Here is a 25,349-nt window from a genome sequence, read left to right on the forward strand (position 1 = left end):
ACTCCAAACCTCCAGTCGACAACATGTAATCCCTTACCTGTTCTCTTTTATCTACCATAAGTCTCATGGCTACAGCAGTGTTAAGTAATGGCACTTCCCCTGCCCAAATATCAGTCCAAAATCCCACAGATGCACCATCGCCAATAGACTATCTCGCATGTTTGATGAACTCACTCCATAACCTGCTCATCGACCGCCATAAGTTAGAGCAACCATTTCGTATAATATGATCTGGATTTCGAGCCCTGTTAAAATTATATTTATGGACAAGTACTCTTACCCAAAGTGAGTCGGGCCTAGACAATAAACTCCAACATAATTTTCAAACGAAGGCATCATTCATTAAAGATAAACTTCTAATACCCATACCCCCCTGTACTTTTGGCTTGCAAAGTGTACTCCATCGCAACAGATGTACCTTCTTACTGTGATTCTCACCATGCCTAAGAAACTTTTTGCATAAAAACTCAATGTCTTTGCAAATTTTCAATGAAATAGAAACTGTTTACATTGTATACAGTGGAATGCTGGACAACACTGATTTGATAACAGTTAAGCGCCCTGCTGAGGATAAAGACGATGCTTTCCATGCACTGAGCTGACTCTTGACTTTATCAACAAGACATTTGTAACTATTAGCACTCTTTTGCCATGCAACAAAGGGAGCCTTGGGTACTTCCCCATATTTTCAAAATAGGAGAACCTAGAGCATTATGCTAACTTATTAATCACATCCCTAGATACATTTAGGGAACAAAAAAAAAGTTGATTTTGCTATACTCACCTTCTCACCTGAAAAGGCACAAAAGTCCTCCAAGACACCTTTATAACCTCCATTTGAGTTTTCAAAGCTTCTGCAAGAAGTCTGAGGTCGTCAGCAAAAAATAGATGAGTTAGAGCTGGACCATGTCTACCCAATCTAATCGGTTTCCACACCTCTTGTTCAACTGCCTGCTTAATGCCATCAGCTAATCTTTCTAGATATAGTACAAATAAATAGGGAGCTAGTGGATCTCCTTAACGTACTCCTCTTGAGGAGAAGAATTTATCGGAACACACACCATTCCCTGAGATGTGAGAACTACAACAGCTCCAGCTCCTAACTGAAATATCAACTATGTTATCTGGGATTCTAGCTTCCAAAAGTGCATCATGAATAAACTCCCACCTTAGTTGGTCGTAAGCTTTCTCCAAGTCAATTTTAATCATCATCCATCCCTTTCGTCCCTGTTTGTTGTGAAAAAAATGTATTACCTCCTGGGCAATAATTATATTATCAACAATATGTCTCTTAGAAATAAAACTGGCTTGTGGTTCCTTTATCAATAAATGCATATATGGTTTTAATCTATTAACTACCATTTTCATTAAAACTTTGAAACCCACCGATAATAAACTAATGGGTCTAAATTGCATAATATACTCAGGATCCCTAACTTTGGGAATCAAGACAATTAAATAACTACATAGATTGGTACCAATATCTGCTCCATTAAAGACAGCCTGAATATATTCCACTAATTTTTGTCCCACCACCTGCCATTGAGATTGAAAGAATAAAGCTTGAAAACTATCCAACCCTAGTGCTTTAAGTGGTTTCATCTCGAAGAGTGCTTCACGAACTTCATCTGCATCAACTGAACGTCCCATAAAGTCATACGCTTCCTCTGAAAGTTTAAAGAAGCCATTTCGGATTGAATATGATAGGATTTCATTACTTTCCTTGGAGTATAAGTGCTTGAAAAAATCCATAGCAAGCAATTGCAATTGCCTCTGTGGAATATTGATGGTTTTTTGATCTGCAAATGAAGATACACCAGAGGAAGAAGTAATGGTGATTTCGCGGGCTGAAGTTCTAAAGGAAGAAGAAGAAGTCAGATTCAATTTTTATTTGTTTGTTTTTTTATTGTTTATTTTATGTTGGTTGAAAAGTCAAATTTCGCTGCTTGAATTAGTAAAGCTGTGTGGTAGTGGTAGTGTACGAGTCATTGTGCCAAGAAATTTTTTCATTTTAGCACCTCAGTTTTTGTAATGCCAGGTGGCTTTATCTGGTTTGTTATTTCTTTTTTTTTTTCATTTTCTCTCTCCTTGAACAGCATATATTAGTTGTTACAAAAATGAAAAGTAGTGGAGAAGCCGTTTCTGAGCAAAGAGTATTTTTTCTCTCTCTTCTCTCTCGACTATCCTCTCCCCTGTTCATCATCTTCTTTAGCCCTTTGAATATTCAAAGGTTTCAACATGGTATCAGAGAATCTATAAGGATCTTAAGGGATTGTTGGTGCCATTTTTTTTTTCTGTTTTATCTATCGTGCTTTGTTGGTTGTTTTTTCATCCGATTGTGATTTTTTTTCTCCATGGCCACAACTAGGTTCAATACATCAGCTCCGTCGATTTTTTCTGAGGAAAATTATGTTTTTTGGTTAGTCAAAATGAAGTCCTATTTGAAGGCTTTCAACATTTGGGAAGTTGTGGAAACTAGGGTTGAGCCAATGCTAAGACATGCTAACCCAACCATTGCACAGATGAAGCAGCATGAAGAGGACATAGCTAAGAGGTATAAAGCTTTGTCTTGTTTATAATCTGCTCTGTCTGATGATATTTTTGCTAGGATAATGCATTTAGAAAATCCTAAATATGTTTGGGATTACTTGAAGGATGAATTTCAAGGTAGTGCACGTACCAAACAGATTCAAGCATTAAACTTGAATAGACAATTTGAGATGCTGAGTATGGATGATGATGAGTCTGTGAGGGAGTTTTCAGGAAAGTTGATGGGGATTGTGAATTAGATTGTTGGGGAAAACGGTACCTGAAGATAGGCTAGTTAGTAAAATGCTAGTTAGCTTACCTGAAAAGTATGAATATAAAATCTCTTCCTACAAGACTCCAAAGATCTATCACAGTTCACCTTAAAAGAGTTAGTAAATGCCTTAGAGGGGTTAAAACAGAGGAGAGCTTTTAGATGGAAGAAAGCACTGGATAGTGCTCTTGTAGCTAGAATGAAGAACCTGAAATTGGGTGGTAATAGTTCAAAGAAAACTGATGAAGAGAAGAAGGAGAAAGGGAAGAAACCAGCAGATGATAAGTCTGGGAAACAGAAGACCAAATATCCTCCTTGTACTCATTGTAAAAAGACCACTCACACTACTAAGTTTTGCTGGTATAGGCCTAATGTGAAGTGTAGGTCTTGTGGTCAGCAAGGACATGTTGAAAGAGTATGTAAAAACAAGAGTTCACATCCTGGTGATAAGGCTGCTGTTGCAGAGGAAGTGGAGAATACAGATAAGGTGTTGTTCATGGTTCGAGAGGTCAGTAATTCAGATAAGAAAAATTTGTGGCTGATAGATAGTGCTTGTTCAAATCATTTGATTGGAGATGAAAGTCAGTTTACCTAATTGAACAGGAGCTATAAGGCTAAGGTGGAGATTGGTAATGGGTCATTTCTTAGGATTCTTGGTATAGGGACAATAGTTGTCCAAACTCAAGCAAGCAGCAAATACATACATGATGTCTATTTTGTCCCTGAAGCCACTCAAAATTTACTTAGTGTTGGTCAGCTCACAGAAAATCATTATTCACTTTTATTTAAGGGTCAATATTGTACCATTTTTTATCCTAAAGGTGAAGAGGTGCTAACTGTTGAGATGAAGAAAAAGTGCTACCCTATTGACTGGAATAGGGCAACTAGCAAAGCTTTTCTCAGCTGTGTTGATGATTCTGAATTATGGCATAAAAGATTTGGACACGTCAACTACCATTTTCTACAAATGATGTACTCTCAGAAGTTGGTTGATGGCTTACCTAAAGTTGAAAAACCTGAGTTACTATGTGGGATATGTTAGATAGGCAAGCAATGCAAGCTGCCATTCCCAAAAGAAAGGAAGTGGAAAGCATCTGAAAAGCTGCAGCTCATACATACTGATCTGGGAGGCCCCATGAAAACTGTTTCTCTAGGTGGCAATAAGTATTATCTTATATTTATTGATTATCTAACCAAGTATTGCTAGATTTATTTTCTTAAGCTCAAGTCAGAAGCTTTATTTTACTTTGTTAAGTTTAAGAATCTGGTTGAAAACCAAGCTAATGTGAGCATCAAGATCCTCAGGAGTGATAATGGTAAGGAATACACTGTTGGGGAGTTTGAGAAGTTTCTTTTTAAGTTTGGCATTACTCATTAACTCACTGTTGTATATAGCCCTCAGCAAAATGGGGTTACTGAGAGAAAAAAATAGAACATTGATGGAGATATCCAGATGCTTGTTGTTTCAAAAGCAATTACCAAACCACTTTTGGGCAGAAGTTGTGAATACAGCAAACTACCTATTGAATGTAACTCAGACAAGGGCACTAGCTGATAAAACCCCATTTGAAGCTTGGTTTGGTTACAAACCTTCAGTTGCTCAGTTGAGAGTATTTGGAAGCATTTGTTATGCAAAGGTTTCTGATCAAAGCAAGACCAAGTTGGATAAAAAAAGTATTGTGGCCATTCATATTGGAAACAGTGAGGTCTCGAAAGGATACAAACTGTATAATGTAAAGACTCAGAAGATTTTTGTAGTAAAGATGTCAAATTTGATGAACATTCTTACTAGAATTGGGAGAAGTTAGCTGTTGATTCCTTGAATTTTCAGAACTTGGTGCAAGAGCTGTCAGTGAGAGAAAATGATGCAGAAGTAGATATTGAAGATGAAAGTCTTGCCATGAAGGGTATAAGGTCACTACAAGATATTTATGCCAAGTGTAATATGGTAGTGTGTGAACCTGTTAGTTATGCAGAAGCTGCAACGGACAGAAGGTGGGTGCAAGCAATGGAGTAAGAAATGCTGATGATTGAAAAGAATGCTACTTGATTATTGGTGGATAAACCAACATATCAGCATGTAATTGGAACAAAGTGGATTTTTAATACAAAGCTTAATGCTGATGGAACAGTGAACAAGTACAAAGCAAGACTGGTGGTAAAAGGGTATTCTTAGATTTATGGAGTGGACTACTGGGAGACCTTTGCTCCGATTGTGAGATATGACACAATAAGGTTGTTGGCTACATTGACAGCTCGAGAAAGGTGGAACATTTGGCATCTTGATGTGAAATATGCTTTTTTGAATGGCTATATTGCAGAAGACAACTATATTCATCAACCAGAAGGATTCATCAAACTAGGGACTGAGAATAAAGTCTGCAAGCTAGTGAAAGCATTGTATGGCGTGAAATAGGCTCCAAGGGCCTGGTATGACAGAATTGACTCTTTTTTCATTGTTGAAGGTTTTCAAAGGAGTCAAAATGAGCCAACACTATACGTGAGCAGCCCTATAGCTTTAGTCAAGGTAATTCTCTCTCTATATGTTGATGATTTATTGCTTATCGGTTCAAATGTTAGTTCCTTGAGTGATTTTAAGAACAAGTTGATGAAAGAATTTGAAATGACTGACTTAGGAGAGATGCACTATTTTTTGGGGTTACAATTCATTCAAAGGTTAGATTATATTTGCATACATCAAAGTAAATATGCAAATGAAATTCTGAAGAAGTTTAACATGGAGAAATGTAAAGCTGTGGATACTCCTTTAGCTTTAAATTACAAATTAACCAAGGATGATGGTACCCCAAGTGTAGAAAGTTCAGTATACAGGAGCGTCATTGGAAGTCTACTCTATTTAACAACTTCAAGACCAGATATTATGTTCTCTGCTAGTTTGTTGTCTCAATTTATGCAAAGTCCCTCACAAACTCACTTTGCTGCAGTTAAGAGAGTTTTGTGGTACATTAAAGGAACAAAAGATTTAGGCTTGAAGTTTGAGAAGAAGAAGAGCTCTGTTCTTATGGGATATTGTGACAGTGACTGGGCAGGAAGTCTTGATGATTCTAAAAGCACATCTGGTTATTGTTTTTCACTTGGCAGTGCAGTTTTTAGCTGAAATTCAAAAAAATAGGAGGTGGTGGCTCAATCTTCAGTAGAAGCAGAATATATTGTTGTTGTTGCTGCTACAAATCATGTGATTTGGTTGAGAAAAGTCTTTCATGATCTGAGGTATAACTATGAGAAGGATACACCGCTGTTCATTGACAATAAATCTGCTATTTCAATTGCTAAAAACCCTGTGCAGTATGGCCAGACAAAACACATCAAAGTGAAGTTTCATGCAATCTGAAAGGCTGTGAAAGATGAAGAAGTTGATATTTAGCACTGTGGAACTACACTGCAGTTAGCAGATATTTTTACTAAAAGTCTAAGTAAGGATCAGTTCATGTTTTTGAGATCTGAGTTGGGGATTTGCAGTTCAAACACCAAGGAGGTGTGTTGAATATTGATGGTTTTTTTATCTACAAATGAAGATACAGCAGAGGAAGAAATAATGGTGACTTCACGGGTTGAAGTTTTAAAGGAAGAAGAAGTCAGATTCAATTTTTATTTGTTTGTTTTTTTATTGTTTATTTTATGTTGGTTGAAAAGTCAAATTTGGCTACTTGAATTAGTAAAGTTGTGTGGTAGTGGTAGTGTACAAGTCATTGTGCCAAGAAATTTTTTTCATTTCAGCACCTTAGTTTTTGTAATGCCAGGTGGCTTCATCTGGTTTTTTATTTCTTTTTTTTCATTTTCTCTCTCCTTGAACAACATATATTGGTTGTTACAAAAATGAAAAGTAGTGGAGAAGCCATTTTTTGAGTCAAGAGTATTTTTTCTCTCTCTTCTCTCTCGATTATCCTCTCCCTTGTTCATCATTTTCTTCAGCCCTTTGAATATTCAAAGGTTTCAACAGCCTCAGATCATCACACCATTCCTCATTTGCAACTTTAAGTCACAAAATTTTTAATTTGCAATGCCTTCTTATCACATGAAGGTGAAAATGTTTGGTGTTACGGTCGCCCAACTTTAACCAATCTGCCTTGGATTTCTAAAATCAAAACGCTTCCTCTTGCTTTAATACGGTTTCATATTCTAGTCATAAGTTGTACTTCAACTCTCTCAGATAATTGAAAGGTCACAGTTCTAGTGCTTTTTCAACCCCATTCAATCTTGCTAGTAATCTTTTTTTCCTATAAAAGATATTGCCAAACACCTCTCTCTTCCACTGTCTTGCTTTCTCAGAAAAATTCACCAAAGCTACATGAATGCTGCTCAAAATATCCCATGCTTGCTTCACAAACTCCTCAAATCCTATAAAAGACAACTATGTTGCTTGGAATTGAAAGTTCTATGTTCTATTTACATTACAATCCTCCCTCGTTGAAATCAATAATGGTCTATGATTCGAACTGATCCTCGGAAGATGGTTAACTACTGCATCACTAAAATCTAGCCTCCACTGCATATTACAAACTGCTCTATCAAGCCTCTCAGAAACCATACCTCTTCTCTAGGTAAATTTAAGTCCCTTAAAACTAAGATCCATCAATTCGAAATCATTTACAAACTTTTGAAAGTGAGAAGAGGGTTGATTGCCCCTTATAGACCTTTTAGATTTTTCATGTGAAAATAGGAAAGAGTTAAAGTCACCTATTACCAACCATGGTTTTGTAACATACCTAACAAATCTTGCAAGCTCCCCCCACAAGGCAGTTATAATAGATGGATTTGGATGATCATAAGCTGCAAATAAGTTCCAAAGATTTCCCACTAGATGCTCTATTGCGACATGAATACACTGTGAATGATTCGTAATCACCTTTATATTAATAGTTTCCTGCCAAAGTATCTATATGTCGCCTGAAAAAGCAACTGATCAACTCTGTGTGATCTTTCGAAGCTTGTAAAGTTAATTACAACGATATTGATCCTGGGCTTTACTATAATAACCATGGAACAACGATATTGATTCACAAAGTCTCTAATTAACCTGACAAAATTGTTGTCACGAGCGTCTTGGCAATTCCACACTATGAAATTAAAATTCATAATAACAAAATATATAAAGATGACGAAACTGAAAAAGTTCGTTAATTCTCCACCATATCTTTTCCCAAAATGGATAAAGACTTTTCTAAAACATTTGCCAAAGCAAGCTGATTCACTACCTCTGCCATAGCCACATTTGAGACAGCACTCAAACCCATTGTCTTCTAATAAGCCTGTCACTGCATTAGTTTGTACTGTGGTAATTGCGTTCTTGGCTATAGCCCTTTTTTTTATCGACATGCTCTGCAATCTAGTTAATGGCTTCTTATCAAGAGGTCTACCATTTTTCTCTTGAAGCAAAACCCCACCTTTTTTTTTCTGCATGAGTCCTCAAATTCTATGCACTTGCGAGTTGTTTTTGATTAGGACCCGCATCCACCTTTCTGATGATCACGATTGTGACAGTATGTTTGATGGGATCAAGGATGGTTCGTTTTGGCAATTTATCACCTTCCTTAGACGAAGCTTATATTACTGCATCATGATTCTCTATTGATGGGGGAAAAGGCTCCATTGTTAGGCATTGGGACCTTGAAACTGATTTCTTTCTTCGTTGTGCTATCATCCAACACCCTCAACACTGTATCATTGATGACGGGATCGAAACATTACTGTTAATAACACCACTAACTAGTCCTACCATATCATTACTCTGCTGATCAACCGTGTTCATCATTTTACTCAACAAACCATCATTAACTTTTTCAGCAACTCTCAACTTCGAGGCCCTTCTTTTCTCCATTATGTGATTCCTAGGAGTCACATCCACTTCATCAACATCACCCAAAATATCAAATCTTGACCCTTGACTATTTGGTCTTCCACCATATTTGTCACGTGGCTGATTTTGTCGAACTATACTATTCTTAGCTCTTCTTCTTGATACTAACATCCATGGACTGAATAGGGAAGGCTTTGATTGTGAAGTGTCTCCATCCTTCAGAATGTGGCTAGTAATAGGTTGTTCACTTTTTTGTCTTGGGCAAGTTTCTTTAACATGGTCATAAATACCACAACTGAAACAGACCCTGGGTAAGCTCTCATATTCTACTCTTTGTGGGTGTCCATTAAGAAAAAATATAGCACATAAAGGTTTTGATAGATCCAGCTCAATAACAATGCGAGCAAATGTTCCCCTTTTTTGAAGATTTGTGTTATAATCTATCTTAATAAATTTGCCAAAAATAGATGCAATCCTCCTCAGTACAGATTTATGATAGAAATGTAGAGGCATCCTAGGAAATCTGATCCATGTTGCAACTGCAGACAGGTTATGAGATTCTCTGTAATAAGAAAGAAACCATGGTTTCACTAACCAATACTACCCCGGCACTATCACGATCCTTCCAACAATGCCTTGAGATAATCCTCTTCCAAAGAGAATTTAATCAAATAATTCTCATCATCAAGATCGGCAACTTTGTAACATCCCTTAAGAGACCATAATGAAATAATTCTGTCACAAAGCACTTTGTAAGATATGGCTCATCCTAAAAGACGAACTACAACCGATTTACTCCATTTTCTAGCCATTCTTCTTGTTTGCGCTTTGAAATATCAAGAGATGGCTCGCCCTTAAAAGACCCATATGAATAATCCTCATCATAATCCCCTTGAATCTATGACGGTTCGCTATCTGAATCAGTGGCCTTAGACTCATCGAAGTCCACATTTTCCTTTGAAAAAAAACTTTTGCCCTCAGAAGACATCAAGGCATCACGAAAAGAATGATTTTGATGGATAATCATTCAATCTCCTTCTTGACCCTCATTTTTTTATCCTTGCTTTTTTCTTACTCTGATCATCAAAGATCAATGGGGGGGAGTTCTTGGAAAGTACACCCTCAGACACCGACATGCTTTTAATATTTTATCGAATAAAAAATAAAAAAATTTGCAATATTCTACCCTAAACAAAAGGCTTTATATTAATTTATTCAACAATCATTTTATTAGGAGTAAATTACTTTTTTGTCACCTAACTTTTGAATTTTTTTTATTTTGGTCACCCAATTTGAAACGTAATATTGATCACAATATTTATATGTGTTAATTTTTTGTCACTTAATTTGTGAAAAATAGCATACCTGCACATAAAATTCCTATCACCATCCATGTCAACTATGCTCATTTAGAGAAAGCTTTTCTAATAGCAAGTAATTCTACAAGATTTGAATCACCTAAACATAAGAAAACATAATGCACCACCCCAACAATTCCAGCAACACCAGGATTGCCCCTTGATGATCCATCAACGTTAAACTTGGAAGTACTGTACTAGCTTCCAAAGGTTAGATTTGAGACAATGGGTGGCAAGAATCAACCTACTAAAGGTCTTATAAAATAATTTGTTAGTATATAAATTTCAAAAATTAAAATACCAAAAAGGGCTGATTAGTTTTTAAATTTTTTTTTTTTTAAATGTAAGTATAAAAATTAAAACTTTTCACCCAAAAAATAATTTTAAGTATCAAAAACAAGCTTTTAACAATAAATTACTAACATTAAATAATATACCAAAGAAAAATATTTTCTTAAGTTAAATGCTAGCTTTGAATAATAAAGTGAAAATATTTTCCTAAGTGTAAAGCAATAAATCGATGTAAAACTTTTTTCCTAAGGCAAATGTAAGCAATCAATAATAATGTTGAAAATTAAAAAGAGACAGAATTTATAGTGGTTTGACTTTGTCGATGCCTACATACACTTGTTTGGTAACTAAGGAATTTCAATCCACTATCGAGGATTCTTGTTTTTTAATGGGACAAAGGGATAACCCTTACATAATCCACAAAAAGGATTCTTACTTTTTAACGGGATCAAGCGATAACCCATCAACAATGATTTTTAAAGACTCAACCACAAACCTTCACAAATAGCTTTTCAATGTTAAGTTAGAATATTTACAATGGAGTACAAATTTTAGCAAAAAAATACCTTTACAAAGGTTGGGTGCTAATACTTTAAGCTTGTGTGTAATGAGAAAAGAAATTTCAGCTTTAATGAAGTAAGTATATGGCTTTTCAAATCTTGATGAAATACTAAAAAGATGGTAGAGAATGAAGATGAGTTTTTGAAGGTTTTTCTAGGGTTGAAGCTTTGGTTCAAGTCTTCTCTTGCTTTTGAATAGCTCAAATATGGTTATTTATAGCTAGGGTGAAGTTTGGAGCCATTAAACATAAGTTTAAATTAAATCTGACTATTGTTGAAGCTTGAGGGTTGACTTCAATGCTCTTAGGGTCGACTATGTTCTTCAAATTTCTCAAATTAAGGATCCATAGTCGAGTATAACCTTCCTCTACTCAATCTTGTTCCCAAGTGCGTGCTTTCTGCAAATCTAGGCTACTATAGTTGACTATGCCTCCTCTATAATCGACCATGTCTATGTAAGTCTATTCTTCCACGTTTTTTACTTGTTTGGGTTGACTATAGTTGGGCCAAGGTCAACTATGTCAGTTCAAAGCTTCATTTTCTTGAGCCTTTTAAAATAGGGTCAACTATGGCTTTATATTTGTTACAACCCAAACTGGGGAACTATGATCGACGCACGAGTCCAACGTGCAAGGCCCATAGGACCTGAGCAAGCCTTGAAAATTCGAATCAAATAAGACATTCGAAAGTTCTTTTGCATTAACATATTCATAATATAACTTAAAATTCAAGTACATAAGCGGTGCCCCTTGGCACTTAGTTCATACACAATACTTAACATATACATAAGCCATACGTTAGCTAACATAGCGGTTAGTACCATACAACCTTTAATGAAAACTTTGGTAGCATAATGCCTATATATTTCAAATTGGAATATAATTCAAAGACTAGACTAGAAGCGAATTGACCCTAAGTCGGAGTTAGCGGAGTGAACACGTCAAATGAAAAATGCTTAATGAATGCCAAAATTGTTGATCTAGAAACAATGTTAGTCATACAAGTCTTGGGGCTTATTTATTTGCAAATGGTTAGAGGGGTGAGTCTTTTAATAGTTAATGAGTGGAAGCAGATAATTTAAATATAACTGTATAGATAAATATACACACACACATATAATGCATTCCTGATATAATCAAAATGTTCTAACAATCATCCCCATAAATAATGTATAACCAGTCAGGCTCACCTTGGAAGTTGATAACAAAGCTAAGTCCTAGAGGCACAATATCAAAATCAACTCATTTGGTTTACCTTAAAGTTTTCCATCAAATACTAATTATGTTTAATTAACACATCAAAGATCACATAATCATCTCTATAGCATGCTGTACAAAAATCATACCATCATAGTCAAAGAGTGGTCCTTCCCGAAAATAATCAAATCATGTACAATGTCTAGCTGGTAGAGTCAAATCATGCACAAAGTGAAGTAACCAGCAAAGAGTCAAATCATGCCCAATGTCGAAGCAGCTAGTGAAGAAGTCAAAGCACGTATGGCACCAAAGTGACCGACGAAGAGTTCAAATCATGCATGGCACCCAAGTGACCGAATGAAGAGTTCAAATCATGCTTAGTAGCAAAGCCACTAGCAAGGAAATCAAATCACGCTCAAAGCCAAAGCATCCAGCAGAGAACAGAGTCATAGGGATAGGATTCCACTCAACCACAAATAGATCAATCGTTGGAACTCATCGTCATTAAACGAAACACATATTCACAATCAAGGCTTTCATGCCATTAGGACCATATATAAACCATTTCATACCAAATATCATACTTGATAGGTTTTAAATTTTCAGCTAATCCTGTATCATTTCTATGTGCCTTTGACTATCAAAGATATTAAACACTCATAATCTACCTAAAGGCTATATGTCTTGAGTAAACTACTCCCAAACACAAGTATCACAATATCTTTTAGACAAACATAGCTAGACTCTCTAGTCTAGGTTTTTAAACATGTGCCACTAGGTGGTTTGCACTAAAGCACACATACACATCCACATATATGTAATTTACTAGCCTAGGCTTATTTATCTAGGTATTTATACATCAATCAAGTATCATGGCAATGCATTATGCATCACATCATTAAATATGGCAACGCATTATCAATGTATCATGCATCACATGCATTAAACCAAACAATAATCCCTACTTATAGTGACAATAACTCTCCTCCAATCGCCAAATTGAGCTTTCCTTGCCCTCAATAGTTGTTTAGCTCACAATGCTTTAGCAACTTTATTTTCCCATTGAACAAATCAAAACAATAACTATTTCTCAACTTTCAACAAATTTCCAACACTTCAAACTAGGTTTAATTCCAACTACTCATGGTTGTAAAAACCTAAGTTTCAGATTTTTAGTTCAAGATGATTAAATTTTTACCTTTAGTGCTAAAGTGCTTAACTTAGATTTCTAGCTTTTAGAAATCTCAAGGGGGTTAGCAACCAAGCTCAAAGAAAGCGAGTTTCAAAGTTAATAACTGATTAAATCCCAAACTAATCGATAAAAAGGTTTCATTTTACCTCTATAGTGATTTTCCAAGCTTAGATCCACTTCAAATGTGACAACTCTATAATATAGACTTATTTGGGCTTAATTTTGATAATAATTTAGCTTAGTTCTTGTAGTAATGTATAGAAATTAGTAAGTTTATTTAATTATTTTAAATTAGTTATTTTAGGTGAGTTAATCTAATTATGGTTAATTTTATACTTAATTTTGTGTTAATGTGAATAAGATAGGTTGTTATTGATTTATTTGTGCTTTTGTAGGTGTTTGAAAGAAAAATTTTAGTAAAAGAATGAGAGCAATTTCAAGGTGCAGAATTGCATTGCACATGTTTCTGTATTTTGGCCATAACTTTCTATACGGACCTTCAAATAAAGCGATTCTTTGACCTGTTGGCTCCATTAGTTTTTGATGATAATAAAATATTCCCATTCATTTGTGTCTAATATTTCTACTTGAGTGTGCAAGACAAGAATTGTCTGCCAATGGCAAATAAATAATTCCATGGGACATATCAAAAATATATATGGATAAGAAGCCGCAACTAATCAACAATACAGAAGTTCCTTAGTTGAATAATGAAGGGTTAGTCCGCTAAAATTTAGATCAAAAGTTGATGGGCTCAAGAATATTGAGATATAGAAAAGCCTTAGTCGACCAAGAAGTGGGTTAGTCGACTAAGAAGCTATTGCCAGAAATTTAGACTTCGAAAGAAAACCAACTTAGTCAACCAAGAAGTAAGTTAGTCGACTAAGTGCTCACTGTCAAAAATTGGAAACAGAAACAGAGACAACTTAGTCGACTAAGACATAAGTTAGTCGTCTAAGAGCATTCTATCAGAAAATTTGAATTGTGCACTAAAAGATAGATTAACGACTAGCACTGCAACAAAACTATTTTCAATGGTAAAAACTATCCAACTCACTTCAGAGCTAATTTTTCAAGTATAAAAGGGCCTTCAAACTACTAGAAATGCAATGAAGGCTTCCAAAAACTAAAATGAGCTCAAAAACTAGAAAATACTTTTTGATCATTTACTACACTCAACTCCTATCTTTGTAATTGTGATCTGCACTTCACTTTGTACCACTTAGATCAATTGTGTGATCATAGGTACACTCTTATTACTTCTCTCCTTGTATTCTTAGAATGAGCGAGTCACTCTAAGGGATTGATTCAAGCTAGAATTGCTTGATTGAGTATAGGTTCTAACTTAGCCTTGAAAAGTTAGGTGTTGGATTTTAGTTGATCCTGGTAAAAACTATTGTGAAAGATTTTGGCTAAGCTTGGTAAAAGCCATTGTAAAAGCTTGGTGAAAGCTTCTGAATTTCACCATTCATAGTAGATTAGTTTGGAAAATCCTTGGTTGAATAATCAAGGTAGTGGACGTAGGTCTTGAACCAAACCACTATAAATTCTTGCGCATTGTCTACTCTGGTTTTATTTTTATTGCTTTTCAAATTAGTTCCTCATCTTACCAAGAGCCAAAAAGTGCTATTCACCCCCCCTCTAGCACATTTACTTAGGACCAACAAGTGGTATCAGAGTAGGTTCCCTATTCTTAAGGTCTAACACCTTTGGGAAGATCCAAATGGCTTTTCAAAAGTCTATAGTTGGTGAGGGACAGTTTACAAATAAATCACCTCTGTTTGATAGCTCAAATTACCCATATTGGAGTACTAGGATGTCAATATACATTAGGGCAATAGATTATGAGATGTGGGATGTCATCATTGATGGACCCTTCATTCCTTCAACCTTAAATGTTGTAACCAATGAGCTAATTACTAAGCCAAGGTTCGAGTGGATAGAAGCTGAAATAAGGAGAGTACAAATCAACTCTAAGGCCATGTGTACTCTCATTTGTGCATTTGATTATAGAGAATATGATAAAGTGTTAATATGAAAAAATGCTAAGAAAATTTGGCAAAAATTAGAAGAGTTATATGAAAAAACAACTATGGAAAAGGAATTAGAAGACAACTCTTGCTAGAATCAATGCTCAACAAGCAACATGGTAACTGGAGACAAGGAATCAAGTGAAGATAAATCCTCAAATCGAATTGAATTATGCTTCATGGCTCTTGAAGAGTTAAAGATAAAATTTAAAGACTTATTAAATGAGAAAGTGAAAGAAAGAGAAAACTTGTGTTTGATAGCCAGAGATGATGAATCTAAGGTATCTTCTACCTCTATGATATTTCATTTGATGAATTGCAAGAAGAGTATGAATGTCTCTATGATGAGTTTGAAAAACTTGCATCAAAATATAAAATTTTGAAAAGAAAAACCGCATCTCTTGAGATTGATTTGCAAACGAAAACATATGATTTCAACTCTGTTTTTGAGCAAAGAAATTTTCTACAAATTGAACTGAAAATTTCAAAAACAAATTTTAAAGTTATGAAATTGGAGTTGGACAATAGAACTGAAGCTTCGTAAAAGGCAATAGATGAAAATGTTGCTCTTAAGAATTTAAGTAAAGAATCATAAAAAATAGCACAAATTTCAGAAGAAATGCAAATGACTTTTCCCCTAGATGCTATGTCTATGATAAACTTGGTCATTTATCTTACAATTGCTACAGAAGAAGAAACACACAAAAAACAAAAATGATTTGAGTTCCAAAAGGATCTTACATTGCTACTAACCTTCAAGGACCCATCAAAGTATGGGTACTTATTCAGAAAAATTAAAAATTTATTTTGTAGGTTGAGCTGCACTTAAAAGATACATGTTCAAAAGCTTAACTAAAGAAAAAACAACCATAGTATATGGACAGTTGCTGCTCAAGGCACATGATAGAAGATGAAATGCTATTTGCTCAGTTGGACAAAAAAAAAGAGAAACTGTATCCTTTGGTGATGATTCAAAAAGTAGAATTCATGGCATAGGAAAGGTTGGTAAGAACACTCAAACTCAAATTAGTCATGTGTTGTTAGTTAAAGGTTTGAAACATAATTTATTGAGCATTAGTCAATTGTGTGATAAAGGATTTAAGGTATGGTTTGACTCAACCAAATGTGAAGTGATAGACATAAGCACTAATAAAGTCTCATTTATAGGAAGTGATAGACATAAGCACTAATAAAACTTGTTGTTGGTGTCCTCTTTCTCGTTGCAGCTAAAAACTCTCGAGTTTGGGGGAGTTACATTGGCCTAGTTCTCGCTGCAACGAGAATTTATTCTTGCTGTAGTGAGCAAGTTGCTGAAACTTCTCACTGCAGGGAGAAACATTTTGTCTTGCTTGTTTCCTTATTTGGTTGCTGCCCTATTTTCCACTCCTTTAGCACCATAATTGATCATGGACTTCCAACATTAAGGAATTAATTAATTAAGTTTGAAATGAGAGGTTTTAGTGAGAAACCCTCGCTAGTTGATAGATTGAGCCCAAATTTTGCTGCAGCGAGAATGCCTTTCTGTTGCAACTAGGACCCATAGTTTCACTTGACTTGCTTAAATGCTATTAAAGTTTTCACTCTTCAAATTCTTTATTATGTATGGATCCTTCATCATCAATTGATTAACCAATTAAGGGTTTCAATGAGAGGTTTTAATAAGATTTTAACTAAATTGCATTGTTTTTACAATTAAGTGCATTATGATTTCTTAACTTCTTTTATCGATTGCTTGTTCTCTTTCTTTGTTCACTCATTGGGTTTATACTCACTGTTTTCAACTTCATGTTTTCAGATCAGGAGGCAATCGGTAATTAGGTCGAGGTGTTCTCGTAGATTTGTCTCCTTAGTAGGTATCTCGGCATTCAATAGCAGTACTTTTGCTTGAATCTCTCTGCTGGAAGTCGAGTATCCCTTTTGTTGTGTATAGACAAACCTGATGTAAATTATTAAGATATATGTTTTAGACAATATATGTATATTTTGATTAGTAATGCCACTATGAGATGGTAATGGTTAGCATTATTTTGAATAAGAATTATGAAATATAACTTTAGCAACTTTTGATGGAATGATGAACAGATCATATAGATAGGCTTGCTTGGGCTTAATGGGCTCTGTCTATTGGGCCCATGCACCCGTCATGGCCTGAAATTTAGGTTGTGACAATTAGAGTCCTAATTCAAAATTTTCAAAAGCCATAGTTTACTATAGAGCTCTTGATAGTTCTATTTTGTAGAATTATTTTAGTATAATTTTGTTATTAAATATTAGCTAAGTCCTTAATTTTTAATTATAATTTAATTATTTTTAATTATTTTTATAATTAATTTATGTTTATTAATTTATTTTAATTTTATATTTTTTTACTTTAATTTGGCCATTATTTATTAGTTTTTATGTTTTTGTAGAATTAAGAGAATTAGGTTTAATTTTGAAAAGTAAGGTATTAAAAGACCCAAAAGTATGTCTGCATATAAGTCAGTGTTTTGACCATAACTCACTCTACAGAACTCCAAATAAAGTGATTCTTGGACCACTAGAATTACAAGAGAAAGGGCTACATTTTTTATGGTACTACTTCTTCTAGTTCTGATCTGATCGTGGTCAAAATATTTGTCTAAGTCAGATTATTGTAGCAGTATGCATGAACTGAACATGATACTATATTTGGAGCATATCCTTCAATGCAGAAGTCCAATTGATGTGATTCTTAAGCCATTGGAAAGTTAAGAGATAGGATAAAACTTTCACGTTTACTACTTTACCTAATTCAGACTAAATCAAGTTGAAAATCACATTCAAATTTGATAGACTACCGTAGTGCTAAGAGAACAAGGCTACAACAATAGTGAAAGGAAGCTCACCATACATTTTCTAGAGGCGAGAGTGCTACAGCACTAGAAGAAGAGCGTTGTAGTGCTACTATAGCAAGAATCCAGCATCGCAACACTGAGTGATTTTCCAAAAATAAAAATGTGACGGGATTAGGTTACTTGGAGCCTATTTAAGGGACCTTTTTTAGAGGTTTAAAGGGGGGAGGCAGCAAGCAATTTCTCTGGAGAAAAAGGCCCAAAAAAAAGCAAGAAAGCAAGATAATAGGAAGGAGAATCAAGATCACAAAGCTTCAATTTATTAATTTTCTCTCTTTACTTTTGTGTTTTTCTTATTTTCTTTGACTTGGATTAATGGCTAATTTTCTTTTGATGAAGTTTTTATTAGATATTAAGAGATAAAGTTATTTTCTAGGATTGCAATTAAATTCACATATAATCTAAATTTTTAATCTCTTTCTTGCTTATCTTTAATGGGATTTGAATTGTTTATTCCAATTTGTTCTTAATGCTTTTTATTGCTTAATCACCAATTAAATTGATTTAAGAACCTAAACAAACTTGAGAAAGGGAGTTTAGTGTAAACTAAAATTGGGATAGCATATGATCATATTGATTGATTTGTGTAAAAGATAGGGATATAGCTATATGCTATATGTAGTCAGAATTAGAGCCTGAACTTAATGAATCTGTTTTAATTTCAATTCACATAGAGATATAGTGTTTTGGTTAAAATAGATATTTTAATAAGATGAGTCGAGAGACCCTTACAAATAATTGAGGACTCTAGGTTAACAATTCAATCCATTGAAATAAGTTGAGGAAGAGAGGTAAGATTTAGGTGAAGTGTGAGGGATATTGTAATCATAAGCTCATTTGATTTTATTTTTACTCAAGTTATTATTACTTTGATTTTTCTTTTTAGTTTAAATTTTGGTTACTTAGTTTTAGTTAATTAATTAATTTTGATTGTTTGGATAAGATTAAATTGTTATAATTTTAGTACTTAGTAAAAGTTTAGATCAATTTTCTATGGGATCGATACTTTGCGAACCGTTATACTATCTTTTCGATGTGTATACTTGCATAGATAGAAATTTAACAGACAGTTTTCATACTCAACTACAAAGACTCAACAACAAGCTATTTTCATACTAAACTTGTCTCTAACAGCTTTATTCACTCAAGGGAGTATAAAAAGAAGCTATCCACTCATTTAGAAGAAAAAAGACTCAAAATTTCACTCCAATCTTTGAGAAAAGCTTCAAGATCATTTTCCTTCTCTTGAACTCTAGTTTTAGTCTTTTGTCAAGCTTTCAAAGCCATTCATTGATATTCTTGAGCTGATATTTTGAGATTTATTGTACCCATTGTACTCAAAGCACAAACACTTAGCTCACTAGTCTTTAAGAGCCATTTATTGCTATCATTCCTTGTAAATATTCTTGTAAAGGTTCTAACTTAGCCTTGAAAAGTTAGTGTGGGTTGTGTTTGCTCTTGTGAAAAGGTAATTGCGGATTGTGCTCACTTCCCTTAAAAGATATTGCAAGGGTTGTGCTTAAGCCAAGTAAAAAGCGATTGTGAGGGTTGTACTTGCTCTTGTTAAAAGGTAAATTTGTGATGGTTTTACTTGATCTTGTTAAAAAAGTATTTTTCATAGTGGATTTGAAACTCCATGGTGAGTTAAGAGAGAGGACATAAGCATTTGATAAAGCCATACCTCTATAAAAATACTTGTGTCTTGATTTTCATTTTAAGTTTGGTTTACATTACTAAGAATTTTTAAAGAAAATCAATCTCTTTGTTTTCAACACAAGTAGTATCTTTTGACTCAAGAAAACTTTAATCTTTGTCAAATTTACAAAGGATTTTTCAAAAAGCCCAATTCACCCCCTCTTGGTCATATTTACTTTGAGCTTACTACACTAACATAATTTGAGAAGATTTTAATCGGTTAAAGAATAGATTAATCGATTAAAAAGAAAATAGAGAGGTATTAATTGGTTAAAACCAAGATTAATCAATTAACTCCAAGCACAGGGAGACAGTCAAAACAATTTTAATAAATTAAAATTTACTTTAATCAATTAAACAAGCCAATTGACTAGATTCAGAAAACTACTAAAGGACAAAATAATGTGTAGATTCCTCCGAATTGTCTCTAATGACTAGCATTCATCTTTGAAGTATAAAACAGGCTTGAAATGGTCATAAATGAATGGAAAAACCATCCAACAACAAGAATTGAGCTTAGAAGTGTCTTAGAGTACTCTTTTCTATTGTGGTTCACTCTAATCTTTGTAAAAGAGTTTTGAGTTTAAATTTGTACGTCTTAAATCAACTAAGTGATTAATTGTACTCCATTTTCTTTGCATTCTTTGTTTACATAGAGTGTAACAGACACTTTGAAAGGTAGACTAAGCTAAAGAAAGTTTGGGGAATCTTGTACGGGTTTTATGCTTGAAGCTCACCTTATAAAAGCTTGATAGAAGCCATCAATTCCACTAATTTAATGAAGTTAGGTTGAGAATTCTTGATTGGGTAATCAAGGTAGCGGATATGGGTTAATGGGACCGAGCTGCTATAAATACATGTGTTTTGTCCTCTTCTCTGCACCTACTCTTTATTTGGTGTAACAAGTTTTAAACGTTGCATTTCAAAATTATTTAAAAGTTTCTCAAAATTAAGAGTTTCCTTTAGAATTTCTTTTTTTTGTTATTCACCCTTTCTAACACTCCATTAAGACTATCACATTTAAACTCAAAATGACAACCTTTGGATTTATTTTTTCAAAGAAAAATTATTAAATTTTTTGTATAAATTTAAAAATTAAAATGCACATGAGTAAATTTTAATTATTAATACGATGTATAATCCAAAATTCCTATCAAACTTATAACTAGTGAGCAATTATATTTTCAGACAAGGATGTCAATTGAAAATGGTTAAGCATAGTACTGCGACTGCCATCAAATAGGAACTTTATACATAATGATGGTTAAGTCATAGGATAATATTATAAATTTATTAATTGGATCAATAAGAAATTAATAGTTTGTGGCAGAATGCAAAATGATATGTGTGGACTCACACAATTACATAAAAGAGCAGACATCTAATATGAGATAGAGATAGGTAAAAGACATTATTATATGATATAGGAAGACTTTTCCAGAAAAAAAAAATCCACAACTTTCGGATCCCTTATATTTTGAAGATATGACAATAATATTTTTCATAATCATTTGTAATAATTGAATCATTAATAATCAATTAATAAATTTAACAGCTTATCATATTATAATGCATTTCAAATGGAGATTACTCTAATTAGTTAGACTACAATAAAAATTTATTACAAATTAAGTCATATCTTCCAAAGACTAAAGTTGTCAAACAATAAGGCAGTCGTTATTCTTCAACTATTGTATCCTTGAATCCTTTTAATTTATAAGATACTTAAACCTTATAAATGCTCAATTAAATTTTGAAAATGTTACTTGAACCTTACCCTAACATCTTATATATTACCATTAAATATTTAAACCCCGTTAAATACCTATTAAGTTGCTTCAAGATTCTTTATTTTTTAAGTGAAATTAATGACTTAATTTTTCGAATATGGAATTGGAATGAACCACATAATGCTGAATATGAAAAGAAAAATCGCAGGCTATTGAGTGAAAAAATTTAACCCTAAGAGAAATATAAGTGTAATTTACTTAAATAATATTCTAACAGTAAAATAACGAGGGGTACTGAGAGGAATTAAAAACTAAATTGGTGGGTATTTTTATAATTTTGATGTAAAATAAGGCCTTTACTGCAAAACGGCTTAATTAAGGGTTTCAATTTCTAGGGTTTATGTGAGCAGCAAAGCGGCAAAGGCAGCCTAACCATCAACACCAGCCACCATGGTTCTCAAGTAAGCTCATTTCCCTTTTTTCTTTGCTTATCTTTTTGTTTTTGTATTCCCAGAAAATGAAGGAAACGAAATGGGAGATAAACGTAGAAGAAAATAAAGGCTCGGAGTTTCACTTTGTTTGCTTTTTCCCCTTTTAGCTTTCTCCTCATTTTCCTAACTGCCCATTTTTCTGGGCTCTTTTAGTTTCTGGGTTTTCAACAATCTGAATATATAGCTTTTGGTTGATGAGATAATTTTGGGGAATAAAGTGATAAAATTTCTTTTTTCTTTTTGTTTTTTGTTGTCAAGTTGTTTGTGTTTTTATTAGAATTGGCAGCAATGTAAAGAAGTAGTTTAATCTGTTCGGCGTATCGGTAAGTATTGATTTAAGTGTTAAAATTGCTTTGGACATGTAGAAATGGTGAACATGGACTTATTTGGGAATATATGCCTTTTGTAGTGTCTGCTATACGGTCTTAAGTTTTATGAACTTCATATCTCTCAGGGGAAGGTGAAATTTTTCATTCTGCTCCGTTCAGTGGTCATAAAATATGGATACTATTGATATTGGGACGTTTTCTTGTGGCATTGGTTGAATTCAGTATCTAAGTAATTGCAAAGCTGCATTCTGATTACAAAATTCTGTTTTGGTGTTGTAGGACTGAACTTTGCCGCTTTAGTGGTGCAAAGATATACCCTGGTAAGGGTATCAGATTTGTTAGATCTGATTCTCAGGTAAATTAATCTGGGCTCTAATTTATGTGACATCGAGATGTCCCTTTTTGTGATCTTCTGCTTGGGATTTTCTTTGGAAGGGAGGTGGTTATTTGGGCTGTTGTTTGAGGCTGATGAACAAATTCTTTAGGTCTTCCTGTTTGCCAACTCAAAATGCAAGAGGTACTTCCACAACAGATTGAAGCCTTCAAAGCTTACTTGGACAGCTATGTACAGAAAGCAACACAAGAAGGTGGAAGCCTCTTATTTTGTTGTTTGCAATTGTGCTATCGCTTTGACATTGGCTCAACTTTTTTCATTTACATTCTTTATTTGAAATAACTCTCAGGATATAGCTGCAGAAGCTGTGAAAAAGAGGCGTCGTACTACTAAGAAACCATATTCTAGATCTATTGTTGGGGCTACCTTGGAGGTGATCCAGAAAAGGAGAACTGAGAAACCTGAAGTGCGAGATGCTGCCCGAGAAGCTGCACTCCGGTATGCTTTCCTTTATTCTATTTTTATCTAAAATAATGCATACATAGCCATGGTACATGCAGCAATAATTAGTTCTGATCTGATTCGTTTAGCATGATTTTATTGCCATGATTTTGTGTGAACCCATAGTGATAAGTAAAAAGTCTAGGCCTCCTAGAATCAAATTTTATGTTATATGGGAAATAAATTTGCTATAGAGCCATAGTCTATAGTTAATATATAATATATCACTGCAGTGAAATTAAGGAGAGGATCAAGAAAACTAAGGATGAGAAGAAGGCGAAGAAAGCAGAACTGATGGCCAAAACACAGAAGACACAGGGCAAGGGTAATGTTCCCAAGGGTGCTGCTCCAAAGGGCCCCAAATTGGGCGGTGGTGGTGGAAAGCGCTAAGCTGCTAGACTTGGTCTAAGGTGAAGGTAGAAAGTGTATTCTTGACGGCTTTGTAGTAATTTCCCATTCCTGTTCAATTTTGTTCTGATTATTTTGTTTCTAAATATTTAAGCAAATGGAGCTGTTTCAGTTGTTTCAAGGTTTTAACAGTTGGTTTTGTTTAATGGATTTAAGAAATTTTTACTTCATTTTCAAGCTATTGCTCATCCTGTTTCTCTGGTAAAAGTTCTTGTTTTTGAAGAGTGGAATCTTGCGTTGGGAAATTCAATTTAACAACTGATGTCGGAAATGTGTTGAAGGCCCCAGCTCTCCATTACCGGCAAGTAAATGCTTGCTCACCTGATGAATATTTGCAAGAACTAATGCTAAGACTAGCTCCTTTTTTTTTTTTTTTCATTTCTTCCTAATTTTTTCCCCTCCTCCCTTTGTTCTGACTTGCTTGCCATCGTGCTGGAAAAGGCTGGAGTTTGGAACCTCCTTTATCCTACAGCTATTCTCCTAACAAGTATGTGTTGGATGTTGGCAAGGCAGCTTCTAGTAACATAAATAAATTTGGTCCTGCTCCCCTTTAAGGCAATGGGAGATATTAAGAATTGGGCCTGGGGTTTTGATTGTTACTTGTATTAAGTGCCAAAAAATCTGGTTGGATCACTCAAACAACAATCATAGCCGAGCCAGAATAATGTGTTAACAAAGTATGCATCCGCACAATCACTACACTGAAAGTTGATGTTCTATCCGGGAGCTAGAATCTGCTGATGTGAAAATGTTGACCAGAGCATTTTCTGATGTTACTTGGTTGTCCACCCGTGGGAAAACTCTCTAATTGTGGATGCTGTAGCTAATTTCAATATTTTGGAACTTTCTTCTGTGTACTCTGTCTGTGCACCTTGAAGGGGATTTATTCTGAAGTCTGAACAATCTGAGGTGGACAATGATCTCGCCCTTTATTTTACATTAGCTCAATTCCCAACTGTTCTTCTGTTCCACCTCTCAAATCTTACAAAAAGTCCATTGTACAAAGCGGCATTGAAATAACATTCCTGCTGCAAGGGGGCGCAGATTTACGCTACTGCTAAACAACAATAGATGCTATCAATGGCCATAATACTCCTTGACTGATTATTGAAGCTCATCTTCCTACGTGAATGGAACTCCAGGTTCAATATTTTCGTCCGGTGATGGACAAATTCCCAAGCAACTCATGGTTAAGATTTTAGGTTACGGATGCTTATGTTGAGGGTTAGGAGAATTTAAAAGAAAGAAAGAGATATTTGCCAGCAACCTAGGGCAAGGAAGTATATGCAATGTAGTGCTACATTTTACTTTTCCCGGTTTCGTAAGGCTGTGGTTTAGGCTTAAGTTACTAAAGTAGAAACTACATTCAGCCGTGCTAGTGATTGCTAGAGCTTGATCAAGTAGTTTCAGTGAAAACCATGCTTTGGTAGAAGAAGCTTGGACTCGACTTATATGATGTGAGCCTCTCAAAAGGTTTGGTGAGCTCGCAGAATTACAAATCTTGGTCTAGGTGACCTCCCCTGTTCTAGTGCAACCACCGCAGCAAGATACAGGTTTTTGTGGTTGGTGCTTGGCAGGTGAAACAATCTTGAATTTCATGTGTTTTAGTATAATCATTCGTTAGCCATAACCTAAAAGAATTTCATGTCCAGTTGTAGGTTGCCAGAGTATACAGGAAAAGATCAAAAGGTTTTTGATGAAACAAAATCATGTACAATCTGTTATTAAGAGAACTCAACAACT

At 34.5% G+C, this 25,349-nt stretch overlaps 1 protein-coding gene across 2 annotated transcripts; it reads left to right on the top strand.

Annotated features, from left to right (window-relative positions):
• On the top strand, positions 21,910-23,783 carry LOC18586592 (60S ribosomal protein L24). 2 transcript variants are annotated; one of them, XM_007010070.2, is made up of 6 exons: positions 21,967-22,004; positions 22,444-22,494; positions 22,643-22,718; positions 22,849-22,950; positions 23,047-23,195; positions 23,432-23,783. In XM_007010070.2, the coding sequence occupies exons 1-6, from the start codon at positions 21,994-21,996 to the stop codon at positions 23,586-23,588; spliced, it is 546 nt and encodes a 181-aa protein (XP_007010132.1). In that variant the 5' UTR covers positions 21,967-21,993; the 3' UTR covers positions 23,589-23,783. The 2 variants fall into 2 exon arrangements, with proteins under 2 accessions (XP_007010133.1, XP_007010132.1); XM_007010071.2 differs by lacking the exon at positions 22,444-22,494 and having other exon boundaries at positions 21,910-22,004.

Source organism: Theobroma cacao, chromosome 10 (genome assembly GCF_000208745.1).
Source record: "Theobroma cacao cultivar B97-61/B2 chromosome 10, Criollo_cocoa_genome_V2, whole genome shotgun sequence".
NCBI classification, from domain to species: domain Eukaryota; kingdom Viridiplantae; phylum Streptophyta; class Magnoliopsida; order Malvales; family Malvaceae; genus Theobroma; species Theobroma cacao.